Below are 19,173 nucleotides of genomic sequence, written 5' to 3'. Positions count from 1 at the left end.
AAACATTTTCAAAAAAGTGTGCAAGTGAAAGGCATTTCTTTTTCACAATGTGGAGAGCTAGAAGCTTCCCGTCGCTTTGAAATGAAAATATTCGGCTAAACATTTTCCCAACGTCGTTTTTTTTCCGACGTTATTCGTTAGCAAGATCGATTTCATCCGCAGTTTTCTCTCATAAGATGACATCAACTTCCCACTGAGGCCTTTATGAACAGACTCAAAGAGCACACGGCTCTGTGATCTGATTTTTACTTTTAAAGACTCATCAAGGAAGGCCTAGTCCTTGCACGGCTCAATGACACCTCGTAAAAACAACACTGTGTGTGTGTGTGTGTGTGTGTGTGTGTTGTGTGCCGACGGTGAGCAGGTGAGTCAATACTTCCTGTTTCAGTGTTTCTCCAGCAGCGCCAAACCGACTTCACTTCTCTCACACGAACCAAATCAGAAGGCGACGCTCGGGAATGGCACCGGTGTGTGTGTGTGTGTGTGTGTGTGTGTGTGTGGCGTTTTTTTTGGTCATCGGTTTTAAAAGTAAAAAACCTGAAGGCGGCTTTGACGCCACCGGCGACGTGTTTGTGCATTAAATTAGCTGCCTGATTCAAAAGCCTCGTGTACTTATCGGTGACTGTTCCAGGCGGTCTGGCAAAAAAAAAAAAAAAAAGAGAGAGAGTGCGAGAGAGAGAGAGAGAGAGAGAGAAAGAGAGAGAGAGTCGTATCCGTCGCCACACAAACGCAGACCCACGCAGCGCTGGGAGCCGGTTCCCCAACAAACACTAATCCGTGACCAAACAGAGGCTTTGCAAAGCGAGTGAATCAATACCAAATGAAGAGGCTCGTTTAGATGTGATAGAATATAAAACTTTTCTTCACTGAACAATTTATCTCGTCGTCGACCGCCACTTTTTTTTTTTTTGTATAAAACTATAGCGCTTACAATCGTTTATTTGGCCCACCAGTAAGTCAACGTGTGCAAATCTCTTCCTGGGTCTCGTCGCTCGGAGTGCGGACGCCTTACTGTGTTCAAACTGGCAGCGCTGCAACTTATCTCCCACCTCATCTGCTGATGATGATGATGATGCTGACGATGATGATGCTACCCTTTTTTCTTGTTTCTCCCTGCGCCGCCTCCCGTCCTGCAGCTCTGCGAGGCGGAGGTCTCGGCGCTGTCCGGCTCCTCGGGTCCCAGACGCCGGCGGCTCCTCACTCGTTCAGGGATAAGATGATGTCATCCTCAAGGTCAGAGTTGTCGGAGCTGTCTGTTTGTGCGACAGACAAAACGCAGATTTAGGAAAGAAAAGTGAAAGAGCACTTCATCCGTCTTTTTTTTTTTTTTCCTATCAAGTTGACGCTTCCCCTGTCATTCTCTGGAATAAACCAAGACGGCAGTTTTCACATTCCGCTGGGAAAAGACGAGCATGAAGACACAGAACCGGGACCAAACATCACTGACATCTCCTTTTTGTCTGTAGTGGAAAGGGACAAACGACTCCGCAGGAGTCAGCGGTGTTCATTTATATATTTAGCTCCAGTCGGTAGTGATGGATACATGACGACCGGGCGGAGACGCTACTTCACGCGCTTTAAGCGGGCGACAACCTCCGGTTCCAAAAAGTGAAGCCAATGTGAATCTGATGCTGAAGTGTCTTAAAACCTGCATTCCCTCTCCTGACCACCAGGGGGCGACTCCTCAGGTTGTATAGAAGTCTATGCTTCATGTGTTAAAGCTGCATTCTCTCTCCTGGCCACCAGGGGGCGACTCCTCAGGTTGTATAGAAGTATATGCTTTATGTGTTAAAGCTGCATTCTCTTTCCTGGCCACCAGGGGGCGACTCCTCAGGTTGTATAGAAGTATATGCTTCATGTGTTAAAGCTGCATTCTCTCTCCTGACCATCAGGGGGCGACTCCTCAGGTTGTATAGAAGTATATACTTCATGTGTTAAAGCTGCATTCTCTCTACTGACTACCAGGGGTGACTCCTCAGGTTGTATAGAAGTCTATACTTCATGTGTTAAAGCTGCATTCTCTCTCCTGACCACCAGGGGGTGACTCCTCTGGTTGTATAGAAGTCTATATAAATGACTCTACTTCTCTTGATGTATTCCCTCAGTAAACATTGCAAACATGAGTTTGTCTCAATCTCTAGTTTCAAGTCTTCTTTAAAAAAAAAACAAAGTTTTTAACCTTTTTAAAAGCTTAAAAACCTTCTCGTTGACAAGTAAAGGATGAGACTACAAGTCCCACAATGCAGCAGTAAGCCACTCACCGTAGAGAAGCGCCTGATCCAGTTCGGCGTCGTCGTTATCGGAGTCGTCCTCGTCCTCGTCGACGTCTCCGCCCTCCAGGAGGCGGGACACCTCGTCGTCGGACGGAGACAACTCGTCGTTCCCGTCGTCCTCCTCTTCGTCGTCGTTCTCCAGCTCGGCGATGAGGGGATCCGTGTCGTCGACGTCGTCGTCGGAATCCTCGTCGTCGTCGTCGTCCTCCTGATCGTCGTCCTCCTGAGGACAAAGAAGAAGACAAAAAGGCGGTAAATTAAAAGAGCGCAGCAGATATATTGCGATATATTTTAAATTAAACAAAGTCGGGACCTGATCTTCCTCGTCCTCCTCCTCTTCCTCTGCAAGTCTCTGCCGGCCGACTTCGTACAGCCTGCACACCGTGTCAGTGTTCACAGAGTCTTGGTTCTACACGAGAAAAAAAAAAAGACGCTTTATTATTACAAACCTCTACCAAAATGTAGCTGCTACTTAAAGCGACAGTACACAATGAGAATTTACCTCAATCACAGCAAGGTAGCAGTCTTTGGTATCAGTGCAAAGGTCAAATATATTCCTCTTGACATCAATAGTGGCTGAGAAGAGAGCAAAGAATATTGCAATAAATACAAAATATTATAGTCATCAAACAGGATTAAAAACATGGAAGACTTGGAGATTTAAATAAAAAGAGGAGGCCTCACCGATGGGTTTGTATCCCGTGGCGTTGAAGGTCCTGAACGACGAACCAAACGGGCTTTTCATCTGCATCTCCATCATGTCGTCTTCGTCGTCGGCCTGCAACATGGCTGCAGAAGCCGAGAGAGCGAGCGAGTGAGAGAGAGAGAGAATGAGAGGGTGAATAAATATCTTAAAAACGCAGAGGTTACGGAGACATTACGGCTCTTCCTGCGAGGCGGCGTGAAGCAGCTGGTTCTCCCTGTTGCAGGTCCAACGCCGAGCCTTCTGCCCATATGGCTCTGAGTGACGATGGACACACACACACACACACACACACACACACACACACAGACCTCTACGGGCTCCATTCACACCTCTCCACAAATACACACATGCTCACTTTGCTTGATAAATCCCCCTCCCGTCTTTACCTCAAACACACCTTTTTCACACACACAGACACTCGCGCCGACTGTGGAGCGTGAATTTTACCCATCATGCAGCGGGCTTCTTGTATTTACCTCCATAGATGACGGTGCCGTTGTTGTTGAAGACGATCCGGCACTGGTCCAGCGCCGGCACCGTGTGGAGGAGGTGGAAGGTCCGCAGATCCCACTGAGCCTCCGGCTAAGGAGCGTGACGGCGTTCTCCGTTTGTGTCGACGGGAAGCTGCTTCCGATTTAATTGCACAGCAATTAAAACCAGCCACTGGGTTATGAAATCAATTTTCAGAGCGATAAATATTTAATGTTTAGCAGTGAAGTTAAAGCTCTTCCCATCATTGGAGCGACTACAACTTTAAACACTGATACGATCTTCTTCTCTTTTTTTTTTTGTCCTGAATTATTTGTCATTGAATTATGGCTGTCGACATGTTTTTTTTTTGGCCCTATGGAACGGAAGTGACTATATTTGGAATGCGGAAGAATGACGTGGAGACGCTGTACACGTCTCTGGTGTCGACCTGTCAATCACCTTGTAGCCCCGCCCCTAAAGCTTCCCCTGCTTTATGGTCTGTTTGACTCTAAATGACCATAATTTACTAAATGAACATCATGCTGTATTGAAGAAGACTTGAAACTACAGATTGAGACATAAACTCATGTTTACAATGTTTACTGAGGGAATACATCAAGAGAAGTAGAGTCATTTATATAGACTTCTATACAACCAGAGGAGTCGCCCCCTGGTGGTCAGGAGAGAGAATGTGGCTTTAAGACATGAAGCATAGACTTCTATACAACCAGAGGTCACCACCTGGTGGACAGTAGAGATAATGCAGCTTTAACACATGAAGCATCAACTTCTATACAACCAGAGGAGTCGCCCCCTGGTGGTCAGGAGAGAGAATGCAGGTTTTAAGACACTTCAGCCTTGGGTTCCCTCTAGAGAACCAGAGGTTGCCGCCTGGTTCAGACTGAAACATCTCAACAACTACTGGATGGATTGTTGTGATGTTTCTTTTTCTTTTACATATATTCATAGTTTGCAATGCATAACTCCAGCTGACTGATGGCCGACTGAAAGCTCCCCTAGTGCCACCATGGGGTTCACATTTGTGTATTTTTAGTGATGTTTACCATGAATTCTTCGTAGAACTCCAAGACGCATCAGTCGTTGCTTTTATCTATTTATTTGAGGCTGTCGCGTCCGAATAGCCATGGCTTACCATGTACTGGGACATGCTAAATATTATACTAAACATACGAGTATCGCAAGGTTTAGTTCGTCTAACGTACTGTGTTCCTATCAACCCACGCATCTAAGTCTCAAGGATACAATTTCCGTGTTGACGATGACCTCCAGGCCGTTGGGATGGAACACGCCGCTGATGTTCATGTTGAACTTGTCAAACTTGTGGATGGCCTGAGCCGTGCGCACGTCCCACAGCACGCCGTCGTTCAGCACCAGGTCGTCCGTCGGGTTGAAGGTGGCGCAGTTCCTCTTGTAGTTGTTGGCCAGGTCGGGGTTGTTTAAGGTCAGCGTTACCTGACCCGTCTGGATGTCATAAATCTGGAAAAGAGACACGCGGGAACGTAAGCAACCAACCGCTTGATGGGTAACGTCCTTTTATTTGCTGTATTTATGTCTGAAAAGGAAATGCCGACATACGTACCCGCGCTATGTGCTCCTTGGTCCCGATGACACGATCTTGCGAGAGCTTACTGAACTCCACGTAATGGTCGCCCAGAAAAGAATGCCTGAAGAGCCACATTTCATAAAAAATAAAAATAAAATGTGGATTGTAAAAAGCTGAGTAGTTATAAATGCCAGTAGTGCCTCGGCTAAACCGGAAGGACGAATGATGCCAAGTGCTTGTGTTCCACCAACAGGAGACGGCAGCCCTCGGGCCATTAGCGTGCATAATTAAAACAGCGTGTCATCTCTTTTCTGCAGCTCAACATAAAGCTGCCGGAACATTGGGCGGAGCGGGCCACATGCATGCAGCCAGGATCACAGACCGGCTTAAAAAAAAATTTAAAAAAAGGAACCGTTTGGATGAAGTAGGAGGAACGTGACCAAAATGTATCTGAGGCTCCTAAAATAATTCATATCGGTTTAAGTGTGCAGAATGTTTTTGGCGGTTTACGGTGAACCGAAGCCGTTATCTGTGCTCTCACCAAAGCCACCAGACTCCAGTCGTTTTATCCTTGCACAACACGCAAAAACAACTTAAATACTGCATGCACTTTTCTTTTTTTGGGGGGCTACATTTAACTGACGTCCCCGTCCACAGCAGTGCATTGCTTTGCTTCTGTTCCGCCACACTGGGGAGGGTTATGCACCCAACCCCAAAACATCCAAACTATCCCTTTAGTTAAGTCTTGCAACACTGCAAATGTCTCACTATTCAGGACTGTGTGTGCAGCTGGCTTCAGTCTTGCATCATCATCACTTACTTCATGATGAAGACGGATTTCATGCCCCACAGCGCCGACAGCGGGAAACTCCAAGAGGCTGACGTCAAGAGCAGAGAGCCGTCCTAAAAAACACGAGGTTACGCGATGGTTAAACATCTTCCTCCTCCATACACGTTTATAAGCGACACATTTTCGAGAAGACGTGGCACGAACCCGCGAGGGCTCCAGGTGAGTGATGGCCGAGCTGTGGCAGCTGTAGCTGGCTTCCTCCTGGCCCGTGAACACGTTGTAGAGCTTGAGCTGCCCCGTGCACGTCCCCAGCATCAGGAAGCGCTCGCGGGCCGAGAAGGCGCAGCACATGAAGCCGCTCTCGTCCTCCTCGGCCTCCCTGAACACGGAGATGGGACGGAACCTGGGAGACGGAGAACAAACGTGGAGAACGGGTTCATTTTTTTTTTGGGGAGGACGGTCGAGAAATCCCACGCCGAGGAAGCGAAGCTACCCTACCTGCTGAAGATGAGGTGTCTGTCGAAGCAGCCCCCATCCACGCCCCCGTATTTAGGATATATGACCTTCCGAGTGTGGCGGGACGGGAAGTTGATGGGTGCTTGGCGTCTCTGTTTGGGCTCGGGGCACTGGTGGGGCGTGAAGAGGGAGAAGGGCGGGCACGTCGCCACGGGGTTTTTGCAGCGCGCGTGCTGCTCCCTCAGGTACTCCGTGATGATGCTGTCCAACGCCGGCGGGGACGGCAGGTGCCGGTCGAACTGCTTCTTCATGGCCGGGCTCTGGCTGAAGGCGCCGTGGTCGGACTTCTGCCTCAGCACCCGGGGTTTCTTGCAGCTCACCGTGCCGGCGCCAGCGCCGCCGCTGCCGCCGCACGCGGCTAGCCGTTCGCGGGAGAAAACGATGCGCCCGATGAGCGGGGAGCCGTTGGTGCACGGCGTGACGGACGTGGAGGGGAAAGCGGCGGCGGCGGTGGAGGAAGCCGCCGCCGCCGGCTGCGACGTGGAGGAATGAGAGGCGTGGCCGGCGAGCCTCGACACGACGCCGTTGGCTAGCCGCGGGGTGCGCGGCAACGTGGCGACGGGGGAGGCGGGCGGGGGAGGAGCGGCGGAGGGGAACCCGGAGGCGGCGTGCGTCGCCAGAGACAGACACGCCATCGGGAGGTCCGCCTCCTTGGTGAGAGCGGTGGCCGTGTCGTGGAGGCCTTTGGCCACCAGGTGGTTCCGGATGAGCAGCAGCAGCTCCTTCTCGGGGAAGGAGATCCGGGACTTGGCGACCACGCTCGCCCTCTGCAGCCACGCCAGCGACACGTCGGTGCCGATCAGCAGCGGCTTCCCGGAGATCCTCTCGATCAGCTTGGCCGCGAACTTGCAGAACTTGACGTGTTCGCTGCGCTTGTCCTGGAGCACGGGCTCCTTCATGAGCTGCTGGATGTGTCCGCTGCTGAACAGAGGCAGCTTGCTGATGATCTGCCTGACCGAGGTGGAGCGGGACAGACCCACCAGAGCCTTGCAGGCCAGCGCTCGGATCTGATCCGCGTCGGTTATGGGCATCTTCACCGTCAGCAGGGACAGCAGCACCTTCAGGACAGACACGGGGAAAGTTACATTAAAAACAATAGCCGACGGACCGAAGAGCGAGCCGTGAGGAGAGCTGGACGAATGTTCTGAATGCCGAGAGACACCTCGGTGCTTTGCTATTTTATTCATCGTAGGAAACGCAGGAGAAGACTTTCTTTTAAAAGAACATTGGAGAAACTAATGTCCTGCGATTCTTTTGGTAAAGCGGCACAAAACTCACAATGACATTCCTGACCAAGATTTGGCCTCGAAGACAAAACAAAAACAAACATAATATTCAAACAAATGCTCGGATGTTTGTCTAATCTTTACTTCATCTAGTTTAAGTGTCATCTTATTAAAAAAAAAAATAATAAAAAGACAATTTCTGGACAGTTTTCCTTCCACGATGTCTAAACTGTATTGACTCTAAATGACCATAATTTACTAAATGAACATCATGCTGTATTGAAGAAGACTTGAAACTAGAGATTGAGACATAAACTCATGTTTACAATGTTTACTGAGGGAATACATCAAGAGAAGTAGAGTCATTTATATAGACTTCTATACAACCACAGGAGTCGCCCCCATGGTGGTCAAGAGAGAGAATGCAGCTTTAACACATGAAGCATATACTTCTATACAACCAGAGGAGTCGCCCCATGGTGGTCAGGAGAGAGAATGCAGCTTTAACATATGAAGCATAGGCTTCTATACAACCATAGGAGTCGCCCCATGGTGGTCAGGAGAGAGAATGCAGCTTTAACACATGTAGCATAGACTTCTATACAACCAGAGGAGTCGCCCCCTGGTGGTCAGGAGAGAGAATGCAGCTTTAACACATGAAGCATATACTTCTATACAACCAGAGGAGTCGCCCCATGGTGGTCAGGAGAGAGAATGCAGCTTTAACATATGAAGCATAGGCTTCAATACAACCATAGGAGTCGCCCCATGGTGGTCAGGAGAGAGAATGCAGCTTTAACACATGTAGCATAGACTTCTATACAACCAGAGGAGTCGCCCCCTGGTGGTCAGGAGAGAGAATGCAGCTTTAACACACAAAGTATATACTTCTATACAACCAGAGGAGTCACACCCTGGTGGTCAGGAGAGAGAATGCAGCTTTAACACATGTAGCATAGACTTCTATACAACCAGAGGAGTCGCCCCCTGATGGTCAGGAGAGAGAATGCAGCTTTAACACATGTAGCATAGACTTCTATACAACCAGAGGAGTCGCCCCCTGGTGGTCAGGAGAGAGAATGCAGCTTTAACACATGAAGTATATACTTCTATACAACCATAGGAGTCACCCCCTGGTGGTCAGGAGAGAGAATGCAGCTTTAACACAAGGAGCATAGGCTTCTATACAACCAGAGGAGCCGCCCCCTGGTGGTCAGGAGAGAGAATGCAGCTTTAATACACGTTTGCTTCACTTCTCAGAACCGGCGGTCGCAGCCTGAGAACGACTAGAAAAAACTAGTGTGCCAAAAATGTGTTTCTTTTTAAGTCACAGTGACCTTAGACTGTAGACATTTGTGCCAAATTTTAGGAAAATCCCTCGAGGCGTTTCCCGAGATGGACAACCCCGAAAAAAAGCACAACAATCACCAAGGCGCCCGAGCCCGGATCGCTTTAACTGCACCTTGATGCCGTTGTTGGACTGCACCACGTTCCACATCTTGGTGAGCACGCTCTCGCTGGCTTTGCTCTGCTGAGGCAGGCGGCGGCGGGGGGTGCCGGCGATGAACTTGCCGATGCTGGACATGCGTTTGTCCGGAGCGCAGACGCAGTTGATGACGACCTGCAGAGCCGATTTCTGAATGTCGGCATCATTTACAAACACCTCTCCCTCGGCCACGGCCAGGACGATGCTCATTCCTGAGGGAAGAGAGAGAGAGAGAGAAAAGACAATTGATGAAAAACCACTAAAAATAATACTTGGGAGTTGCGCCATCTCTCAGCAGGGGTGGGCACAGAGCTTATGAAACAAACAAAAATACAAAGCTACTGCATGTTATTACTTTGTGTAGAGTGAATATGATTTAATTAACTTGAACGCGTTAGCGACTATTGGGCCGTACACGTCGTTTTTTAACGTTAAATACAAAACACCCACCGACGGTGGAAACGGTGGATCCTCCCTCATCGAGCACGGCCACGGCCTCCGACAACAGCAGCTGGGTCTTTGGAACAACGGTGAGGATGCTCATGATGTCCAGGGCATAGCGCACTGTGTCGCTCCTACGGGGCGAAGAAACATTCATGGTCGTGTTAAGTCATAAAAATCACATAACTGGCGCCACATAACTGAATAAAGGAAAGGCATGGAAGTGACTTCCCGCTCCATACCGGCCATAGTAGGTCCTCCAGTCGCAGGCGATGGAAATGAGCTGCAGGAGGAGCTGGACACATGACAGCTTGTGAAAGAACTCCGCTGGTTCCCAGTACAGCCTGAGCGGACCGTACTCGATCAGAAACTCCATCATCTCCACCACCTGCTCGCGGCTGTAGCTGACCGCCTGGAGAACGAGCACAGCGACGATCAGGGCGGGAGTACAGACGATGAGCAGGTATTTTACATGGCCGACGAACAATTTCAGATCAGAGGGAGACTCTCGGTCCTCATGGAGAACAAAATAGGACTGTATCGTCCATCTGAAGACCGGCCCCAGGGAAAGGTTCAGGAAGGTGGTTGATGTATAACCAAAATAAAAAGGGTCCCAGTGATTATCCCTGTGGGACACCTATTTTACTACGTGAAGAAAATGTACAATTCGGAAGATATGATCCAAACCGTGGCAGGGTTTTTGTTCTGAGAAAGATGTGATTTACAGAATCGAATGCTTTTTAAAGACTTTGTTGTTTAGAAGGTCAAGGACGACCAAGACCCCGACCAAGTTCTCTTAAACTATGTGTGATGTTTCATCGATGACTATTTCCGAGCAAAAACTATTTCAAATGTAAATAATCCACTTGGTGTCTGAATTATATTATTTTTGTCTGTTAAAATAACTATAATGAATGACAGAAAGAAGAAAAACAAGTGGATCAAAACCTCTGAACCGTCAATTAAAAACAGGGTTTATACACATTGTGACCAATGGATTTATATGACTTTTTCATGACTTTAAACCAAATTTCCATGAGCAAACATTCAGTGAAATCTGGGTGTAAACAGTAAAAAGTGAGTAAATGTAGTATTTAAACTAACAATGAGAACACAAAGCATACAGTAAACCTTAAATGACACAAATGAATGAGACAATAGTTTGATTAAAAGAATAAACATTTATATAGATGCCTGTATGTATGCCTGCTTATATTTGGAGCGTCTTTCTTTTAAAAGCATATTAATTATTTCAAACTCGGCGTAAATGAACGACATGAACACATGAATATAACACATTTACATGACTTTTACAACACTTTTGGGATTTTATTATTTTCAAGGACTTTTCCAGGCCTGGAAATAACCATTTTAAAATGTCATGACTTTTCCAGGTTTTCCATGATAGCAAGAACCCTGTGAAAAGATCAATAAATAAAGTGCTGTCTTACCTTGTAATACGGTTGTGAGTGAATGGGGGCGCCCCCTTCTGTGCGCTGCAGGGATTGCTTCACCTGCTCCACCTTGATGGCCAGGTGGGCCTCAAAGTACCTGCGCAGGGCCATGCAGGTGTGCTTGGCCGTCTGCCTGCTGGAGAAAATCTCATCGTCGCTCAGCAGCGCTCCCTGGTCCTCTGGGTTCAGGATCTCCAGAGTGCTGATCTGGAAACAGTTCATATCCCACATATATATAAATCAGTGCTGTGGACGACACAGTTTTACGGTCACACGACCGGTTCCTCCTACCAGGTTGACGAGGCGCCGGAGTCCGTCCTGCCGGTCGAAGAGCTCCAGGACGGCGCGGAAGGAGAAGGAGATGGAGAAGAACATGGTGGCGTGGCAGCAGCCGGACGCATGCGAGCACTCCAGCAGCCACAGCGTGTAGCCGACCACGTCCGACAGGATGGAGTGAGGCAGCATGCACACCTGGAGGAGCACACGCCATGAACACGGATGTGCTGCTCCAGCTGGGCAACACGGATAACTACGAGCAGCATTTTTAAGCAAATATGAAACACTAATGTTGAGATTATTTCATGAATGAATATAAATGTATTATTATATTATTGTTGTTATTATTTTATTTACATTAGTTGTATAGCAATTAGCTTTTTTTGCCGGCAAATATTAAATATGAATGTCTAGATTATTTTATGATTGAATATAAACGTGTATATTATTATTTTATTTACATTAGTTGTATAGCACTTTGTTTTTTTTCCACTAATATTACATATGAATGTCGAGATTACTTCATGAATGAATATAAATGTATATATATTATTATATTCTTGTAATTTTATTTACATTAGTTGTATAGCACTTTGCTTTTCCCCGGCAAATATTAATTAATGTCTAGATTATTTTATGATTGAATATAAAACGTATATAATATTATTATTATTATATTATTATTTTATTTACATTAGTTGGATAGCACTTTGCTTTTTTTCAGCTAATATTAAATATGAATGTCGAGATTATTTCATGAATGAATATAAATGTATATAATATTATATTACTGATATTTTATTTACATTAGTTGTATAGCAATTTGCTTTTTCCCTGCAAATATTCAATTTTGATGTTGAGATTATTTTGTGAATGAACATAAACTCATTATATTAATTACATTAGTTGTATAGCACTTTGCTTTTATTAATACAACATTTTATATTTTTTTTATTTATCTTTAAAACCATGAAAAACATACAGTTGCTGCATTAACGCAAAAATAAATAAAAACAGAAAAAACTAATCAAAACAAACATTTTCCGCCTGTTATATTAAACGTTTTGTATTATTGCAAAATATAAGAAAGAAAAATGGAAATTCTACAAGCAGAAATAAATCCTTCACTTAATCATCGGTTAAATCTTTAACATAATTGAAGGGCCAACATTTATTATATAAATATAAGCCGTTATTCTTTTATATGCAAGTTATCTTTTTTAAAGGGCAGCTTGGTCTGAATATTTATCCACAGCAGTGAAATTCATATCAATTATCTTTCACTCTAAGCTCCACAAAAAAGCTAAAGATCCAGTTAGAATTTGCTTTAAAGTAATCGATTCCGGTGTCACATTGATGTATTTGTTTAAGCAATAAATGTTTTCTAATCTTCAACCAACATTTTGAATTGCAAGAATGTTTAAGTGAAAATTACGACTCAAAAAGGTGGAGGAATTTGGTGTTCATTGAACTTAAAGTACATACGTGTATAATTACATTTTAAAGCATCATTTAAAAAGGTCCTTTAAGGATGAATCACAATATTCTTGTCTGTATCTAAATTCAAGCTAATATCTTATAATAACTGTCGAGCTTTACAAAGCCACGTGGAACGTTTGGCAATTCCAGAAGTCAGTGTATTGGCGTGCGTGGGTTCCGTACCCGTTCCATGGCGTCCTGGTTGTAGGCGAGGTAGTAAAGGCACAGAGACACTCCGGTAGCCGCCATGGACGGCCTGGGGATCTCCAGCAGCTTCTGAACGCCGCCGTGAGCCACGAACTCTGCAGCGAACTTCTTGTGCAGCAGCAGAGACGCCAGGTACTGCGAGGAGAGAGAGAGAGAGAGAGAGAGAGAGAGAGAGAGAGAGAGAGAGAGAGAGAGAGAGAGAGAGAGGGGTCAGAAGAGCTCGACCCGGAGTTACGGCAACAGGGGAGTGGCGTTTTACCTTTAGAGCCTCGAAGGTGAGCTGCACGTCATTGGTCTGCTTCAGGTCCATGTAATGCATGAGCAGCTCCCGAGCGCCCATCTGCATGAAGACCGCCAGCAGCTGCAGGGAGGAGGAAGAGGAGGAAGAGGAAGGGGCATCAAGAACACAGGAATCATGTGAACTGGCTCTACTGGTGACCATTTAAAAGCAGGGGTCATACACATTCTGACCAATGGATTTCCATGACTTTAAACCCTCGGTGTAAACAGTAAAAAGTGAGTAAATGTAGTATTTAAACTAACAATGAGAAGACAAAGCATACAGTAAACCTTAAATGACTCAAATGAATGAGACAATAGTTTGATTAAAAGAATAAACATTTATATAGATGCCTGTATGTACGCCTGCTTATATTCTGAGAGTCTTTCTTTTAAAAGCATATTCATTATTTCAAACTCAGCGTAAATGAACGACATGAACACATGAATATAACACTTTTACAACACTTTTGGGATTTTATTTTTTTCAAGGACTTTTCCAGGCCTGGAAATTTTGACTTTTCCAGGTTTTCCATGACCGTAAGAACTTTTTATCTTCCCCTCAACATCCGCTGTCTGAGGCTAAGGAAGACTGACACCTACTGGTGAGTCTGTGACAAGACAAGGGAAATGTGCAACTTGCATGTAGTGATTTTTTGTTTTTTTAAAGCGCATTTGCACGTAGCAACACATCATTTTACGATACACTGTGTGGACCGATGGAACGGGACAAACCTCCTGATACTCTCCCAGAGGCGTGAGGTACTGCAGGATGAGCCTCTGCTCGATCTCCGGCGTCAGAGGGAACAGGTGGTAGTTGTTGCCGATCACCCAGGGGCTGGTCTCGGACCAGCTGCTGTTGGAAAGCTCGCTGAAGTTCCTGTCTGGGTCCGGCAGAGAGAAATTCAGCTTCTGCTTCAAGGTCCTGCCGCTCTCCCGCTCCGCCTTGCGCTTGAGGTAGCTGCTGCCGTCCGACGCGCCCTGGGGTGCCAGGGAACCCGGGGCGGACATGGGCTTCATCATGGTTTTGACGGCAGAGTTGGCCCGGCCGCCGGCCTTGTGGGGAGAGTTCAGCCGGTACGAGAGCTCGTTTTCGGGCTCCAAGGTGGAGAAGGGGATTTCGCCGCCGCCGCCCTCCTCCGACCCCGTCCCCTCCCTCTCGGCTCCGTTTCTCCCCGGCGTGAAGGGCTTCTCCTCGAAGCCGCCGTCGACGGTCTCCTCGTCCAGCGGCAGCAGCGGCTCGCTCAGAGACTTCCTGGGACTCGGCCGCTTGATGTCCCGTTTGTTCTCCGCATCCTTATCCTGAAGCTCGCGCATCCGATGCAGCATCAAAGGCACCTGGAGGGGGAAGGGGTGACAAAAAGAAGTTGTGTGATGTGATGAGGAGCAATGCATTGTGGGATAACACCGCTCGGCAATACCTCGTCTGTTATTCAGATAAATAGAACGTGACCTTTTCCATGACTTTAAACCAAATTTCCATGACCAAACATTTTGTGAAATCCCTTAAATGACTCAAATGAATGAGACAATAGTTTGATTAAAAGAATAAACATTTATTTAGATGCCTGTATGTATGCCTGCTTATGTTCTGAGCGTCTTTCTTTCAAACTCGGCGTAAATGAACGACATGAACATTACACATTTACATGACTTTTCCAAAACTTTTGGGGTTTTAATTTTTCTTCAAGGACTTTTCAAAGCCTGGAAATAACCATTTTAAAACTCCATGACTTCTCCAGGTTTTCCATGACCGTAAGAACCCTGATTTTTTGCGTTATTCAGACAAACAGAGCGTGACCTTTGAGCGAGCAGAAGCCCATACTGACCAAAACGGAGTTCTCCTCCCTGTAGTTGGCTGCGATGTCCTGGTTCTCCATGGCGCCGGCCAACAGGCCCGTGGCGTAGATTCGGAGAGGCTGCTCGGCCTCCTGCGCCCATTTAAACAGCCGCTCAACGATGCCCTCCTGAAGAGAACCAGACCGGTGAAATACGTACAGAGAACAAGAATATGAAGAGATTCTGTATTTTGTACAAACTCAGAACAACAAGAATGGAGAAAGTATTTTTCTTTATTCAAGGTACAGTCGGAAAAGATGCTAAAAGATTTTTAGTTTACGGCGGAAGATGTAGAGACTCTCTGCAGTCGTGACGGCTTCCATCACTATTTTTATTTAATTTTTAAGTGTAGCTCTAAGTAAAAAAGTATTGATATATAGGTTTTTGTTAACTTTTCAAAATGATTTTGTATAAAACAACAAAAAGGAATCAGCTGGACTGTGACCCCACAGACAAACAATACTTTTTCAGACAGCGACTCCTGTCGTCTCCACTCGTTGCCTAAATGTGGTTGTTGTTGTTTTAGTAACATTGACTCGGTAATAACTAAACTTGCCTATTCCATTTTAAACCGCTTTAATACCAAAGAAACCAGCGTGCTCGAGTTACCGTCCTCACAAGTGAAAAAAAGAACTTTTTAATTCAGCTTCTTCTCGTTGCTGGGACGTGTTTGTACCTGATGCACCTTTGACCTCTTGTGTCGGACACGGAGCTAGAAAACAACAACGACACAGCTGTAGGAAATGAAACACAAAACCGCGACGCACCTTTTCCTGGAAGACCACGGCCGTCTCCAACCCCGGCATGATGTTCTGGAGCAGGCGGCACGCGGCCGCGTTGAGGGGGAACTCTCTGCTGGTCATCACGTAGCTATTCACCAACTGCAGGAGGGAAGAAGAAGAAGAACTTGACTTATAAAGCACCTTTAAAAACAAAGTGTACAAAGTGCTCTACGGAGAAGCAAAGCATAGACATAACTTAAATACCGGTAAATAAAACTATAAAATGGGTTTAAAGAAGTGATTTAAAAGAAGTTATTGATTCTACAAGCCTTAAATGAATCACCTTCTGACTCATAACCCCCACCCCCCTCCCTTATTTTGCATGAAAACAGCCTCCGCTTCGGTCTCTCTGCTCTTACCGTGTTCATGAAGTCGTCGTTCTTGAACAGGATCTTCAGCAGGTGACCCAACACGCATTCCGGGTCGGCTCTCCCTGGAGGCCGAGAGCGAGGAATCAGAACCAGAAACGTTTATTATCGAGAGCATTACACATGCGAGGAGTTACATAACAATAAACTAAAAACACAGGGCGATAACATGAGACATCGTTTACATCTCCGGTAATCTCTACATTTGTGGTTCTCAACTTTTTCTTCAGTGAAATATATTTTTTGTTGATATTTGTTGATAAAGAAGATGTAAGACGCAGCGCTGTGCCATCAGTGTCTGGTTTAATATAAAATATACACAATTCAGTTTATGAACTCACTTATATTTCATTGAATATGTATTATGGAACAGTCTCCCTGACCACTTAAGGGCAACTCAGACACTTATTTTTATTCAGAAATTAATAGATTAAATTATTATGGGTTGCTTTAACTATGTTTTACCTGTGTTTTTATGTATTTTTATTTGTTTTAATATATATATATATATATATATATATATATATATATATATATATATATTAAAAACAAACAAACAAATACAGGTAAAACATAGTTAAAGCAACCCATAATAAAACTATTAATAGCTGTGTGTATGTATGTATGTATGTATGTATGTATGTATGTATGTATGTATGTATATATATATATATATATATATATATATATATATATATATATATATATATATATATATATATATGCACTCTTTTTGAAAGAAAAGTGCATTAAAAATTAAATGCATTATTCTTATTATTAAATAACTATTTTCAAAGGATTTTTGAATGCAAGGTAATTTTTTTATATATATTTTTGTTTTATCTCACGTACCCCCTGGGTACACGTTGCCCTATTTGTTTTTGTTTTTTTATTTTGCGTTTAACACATCAGAGCCATCGCTGACATCAAAAATAACAAACATAACACAATAAATAGCAAACAATCAACACAGTAGTATTAGTGTCAACAGCTCCACACGATGTGATATTTAGTTTTTTATTCAGTTCGCATACCGGGGTGTCGGTCATCAAACGGGTCCGGGTCGGCTTTGTGGTATTCCTCCGTCTCTTTCTCCACCAGCTCTGAGATCCTGAAGGTGTCATCCAAAAACACACCATGTTAAAACGTATAGTCATTTAATGTTGTTGTTGTTGTTGTTGTTGTCGTCGGAGGCCCAGCCACTTACTTAGTGAGGATGCCGACCAGCTCCTGCGTGCCGCCCTGCTGCTCGCGCTCCCACTGCTCCAGCAGAGCGGCCAGCTCGGCCTTGGAGTCCACGCTGGCGGATGCCGTCGCCATGGCGACCTGTCAGGGTGGAAACACGCGTTACTGCGTCTGCATCCTCATCACAAAACCACCGGACACAGGAACAGCTTCTCTCCACTGGACGACACTCTGATGAACAGTTAACCACTCCTGCACCACCTGCACTTTCTAGACTACTGTTGTCTTTCATTGTCTTTTTATATTTATCTTGTTTATTGTGTGTAAGAGAAACGTGTAAGCAGAGACAAATTCCATGTGTGTGTCAATAAACACACATTTTGACCGATGACTTTTAAAACAAAATTTAGTGAAATCTGGGTGTAAACATGAAAAAGTGAGTAAAAGTAGTATTTAAACTAACAATGACAACACAAAGCATACATTAAACATTAAATGACACAAATGAATGAGACAATAGTTTGATTAAAAGAATAAAAATGTCTATAGATGCCTGTATGTATGCCTGCTTATATTCTGAGCGTCTTTCTTTTAAAAGCATATTAATTATTTCAAACTGGGCGTAAATGAACGACATGAACACATGAATATAACACATTTACATGACTTTTCTGCTACTCCAGGGTGTGTGTGTGTGTGTAACAAAGTGTGCTGCTGCTTTTGTTTTAATATATAGTATGTATATCAACAACAACTATCACAACCACCACTGTGACAGCAACCACGTGACGTGTGTCGCAAATAACCAGGAGATGAAGGAGTTTGGAGTCGAGAAGCAGATTCACTCAACCGTAAAGCAGGTGCAGCTGCTGCAACTGTCAAAACATTACTTTTGTTTCGGGCTAGCGCGTCAGATTCAACTGGTTGTAAGCCTCGTTACTGGTTTGACTGGGAACTGCAATCTAGACAAAACCCCCAAACGGCTGCTCGCTTAGTTTCCCGGGAAAACTCGCCTGTTGCGATGTGTGTGTGTGTGTGTGTGTATCGCTGTGTGACTGAGGGCTGAAACGAAGCTAACACACACGCACACACATTCACACACATAGCTCGCTCGCGACACTCTTAAAATAAAAGTGGTCACGTTTGACTTGCAGCGTTAAAGTCCTCAATGAGCCCCGAGCGGACCGGACACGTGCATCTTATTGTGTCGTGTGTGTCTGTGTGTGTGTGTCGTACGAGCGGCTTCACAGGTGAACCCGAAGCTAGCCGAAGCTAACTTTACCTCGTTGTTCCGCTCGGTTCTTCTTCGGGTTTTACCGAATTTACCGAGGCTCGTGTCCGCCGATGTCGGTCCAGACCGGATTGCTCCGAGGCGGCTGTCCACGTCTCCACGGCCACGCGCTCAGTGTTCCTTTATTGTAGCTTTGTGTCCACGGTTTATTATCATTATGGCGAACACGTTACTGACGTCATCGCACGAGCGACGGGCTATTTTTAATGACGACACGGCTCAACAGCAAAACATTACGAAATGACGAGTTATCCGTAAAAAACGAAGAAACGACATGACGAGAGTTATTTGTAAAACGAAGAACATAAATAACATTAGTTATTTGTAAAAAATAAAGGAAAATAAATACCGTTACTTATAAAAAATAAAAAGGAAAACATATAAATACTATAAGTTTCTTTAAAAAAATTAAATAAATGCTATTATTAGTTACTAAACAATTTAAAAAATACTATTTGTCACTTAAAAAAAATACTATTAGTTACTTGTATACAAAATACAAAAATAAAAGAAATAGCATTAGTTACTTGTAAAAACAAA

The 19,173-nt window shown here is 45.0% G+C and overlaps 1 protein-coding gene across 1 annotated transcript; it reads right to left on the bottom strand.

Moving 5' to 3' along the window:
• Positions 1-1,036: 1,036 nt before the first annotated feature.
• On the bottom strand, positions 1,037-18,716 carry dcaf1 (ddb1 and cul4 associated factor 1). Its single transcript, XM_079226725.1, has 25 exons — positions 18,625-18,716; positions 17,365-17,483; positions 17,192-17,268; positions 16,149-16,222; positions 15,775-15,888; positions 14,998-15,135; positions 13,904-14,506; positions 13,149-13,250; positions 12,866-13,024; positions 11,219-11,398; positions 10,925-11,134; positions 9,716-9,885; positions 9,483-9,607; positions 9,009-9,244; positions 6,303-7,378; positions 6,009-6,207; positions 5,835-5,917; positions 5,051-5,135; positions 4,714-4,947; positions 3,456-3,549; positions 2,958-3,062; positions 2,776-2,849; positions 2,587-2,682; positions 2,262-2,496; positions 1,037-1,253 (listed from the first exon to the last, which is right to left on the bottom strand). Exons 2-25 carry the CDS (start codon positions 17,475-17,477, stop codon positions 1,198-1,200), a joined length of 4,638 nt encoding a protein of 1,545 aa, XP_079082851.1. The 5' UTR covers positions 17,478-17,483; positions 18,625-18,716; the 3' UTR covers positions 1,037-1,197.
• Positions 18,717-19,173: the final 457 nt, after the last annotated feature.

This window comes from Taurulus bubalis (assembly GCF_910589615.1).
Source record: "Taurulus bubalis genome assembly, chromosome: 11".
NCBI lineage: Eukaryota > Metazoa > Chordata > Actinopteri > Perciformes > Cottidae > Taurulus > Taurulus bubalis.
The sequence above is the reverse complement of the archived record's forward strand: the minus strand, read 5'-3'. Positions and strand labels throughout refer to the sequence as shown.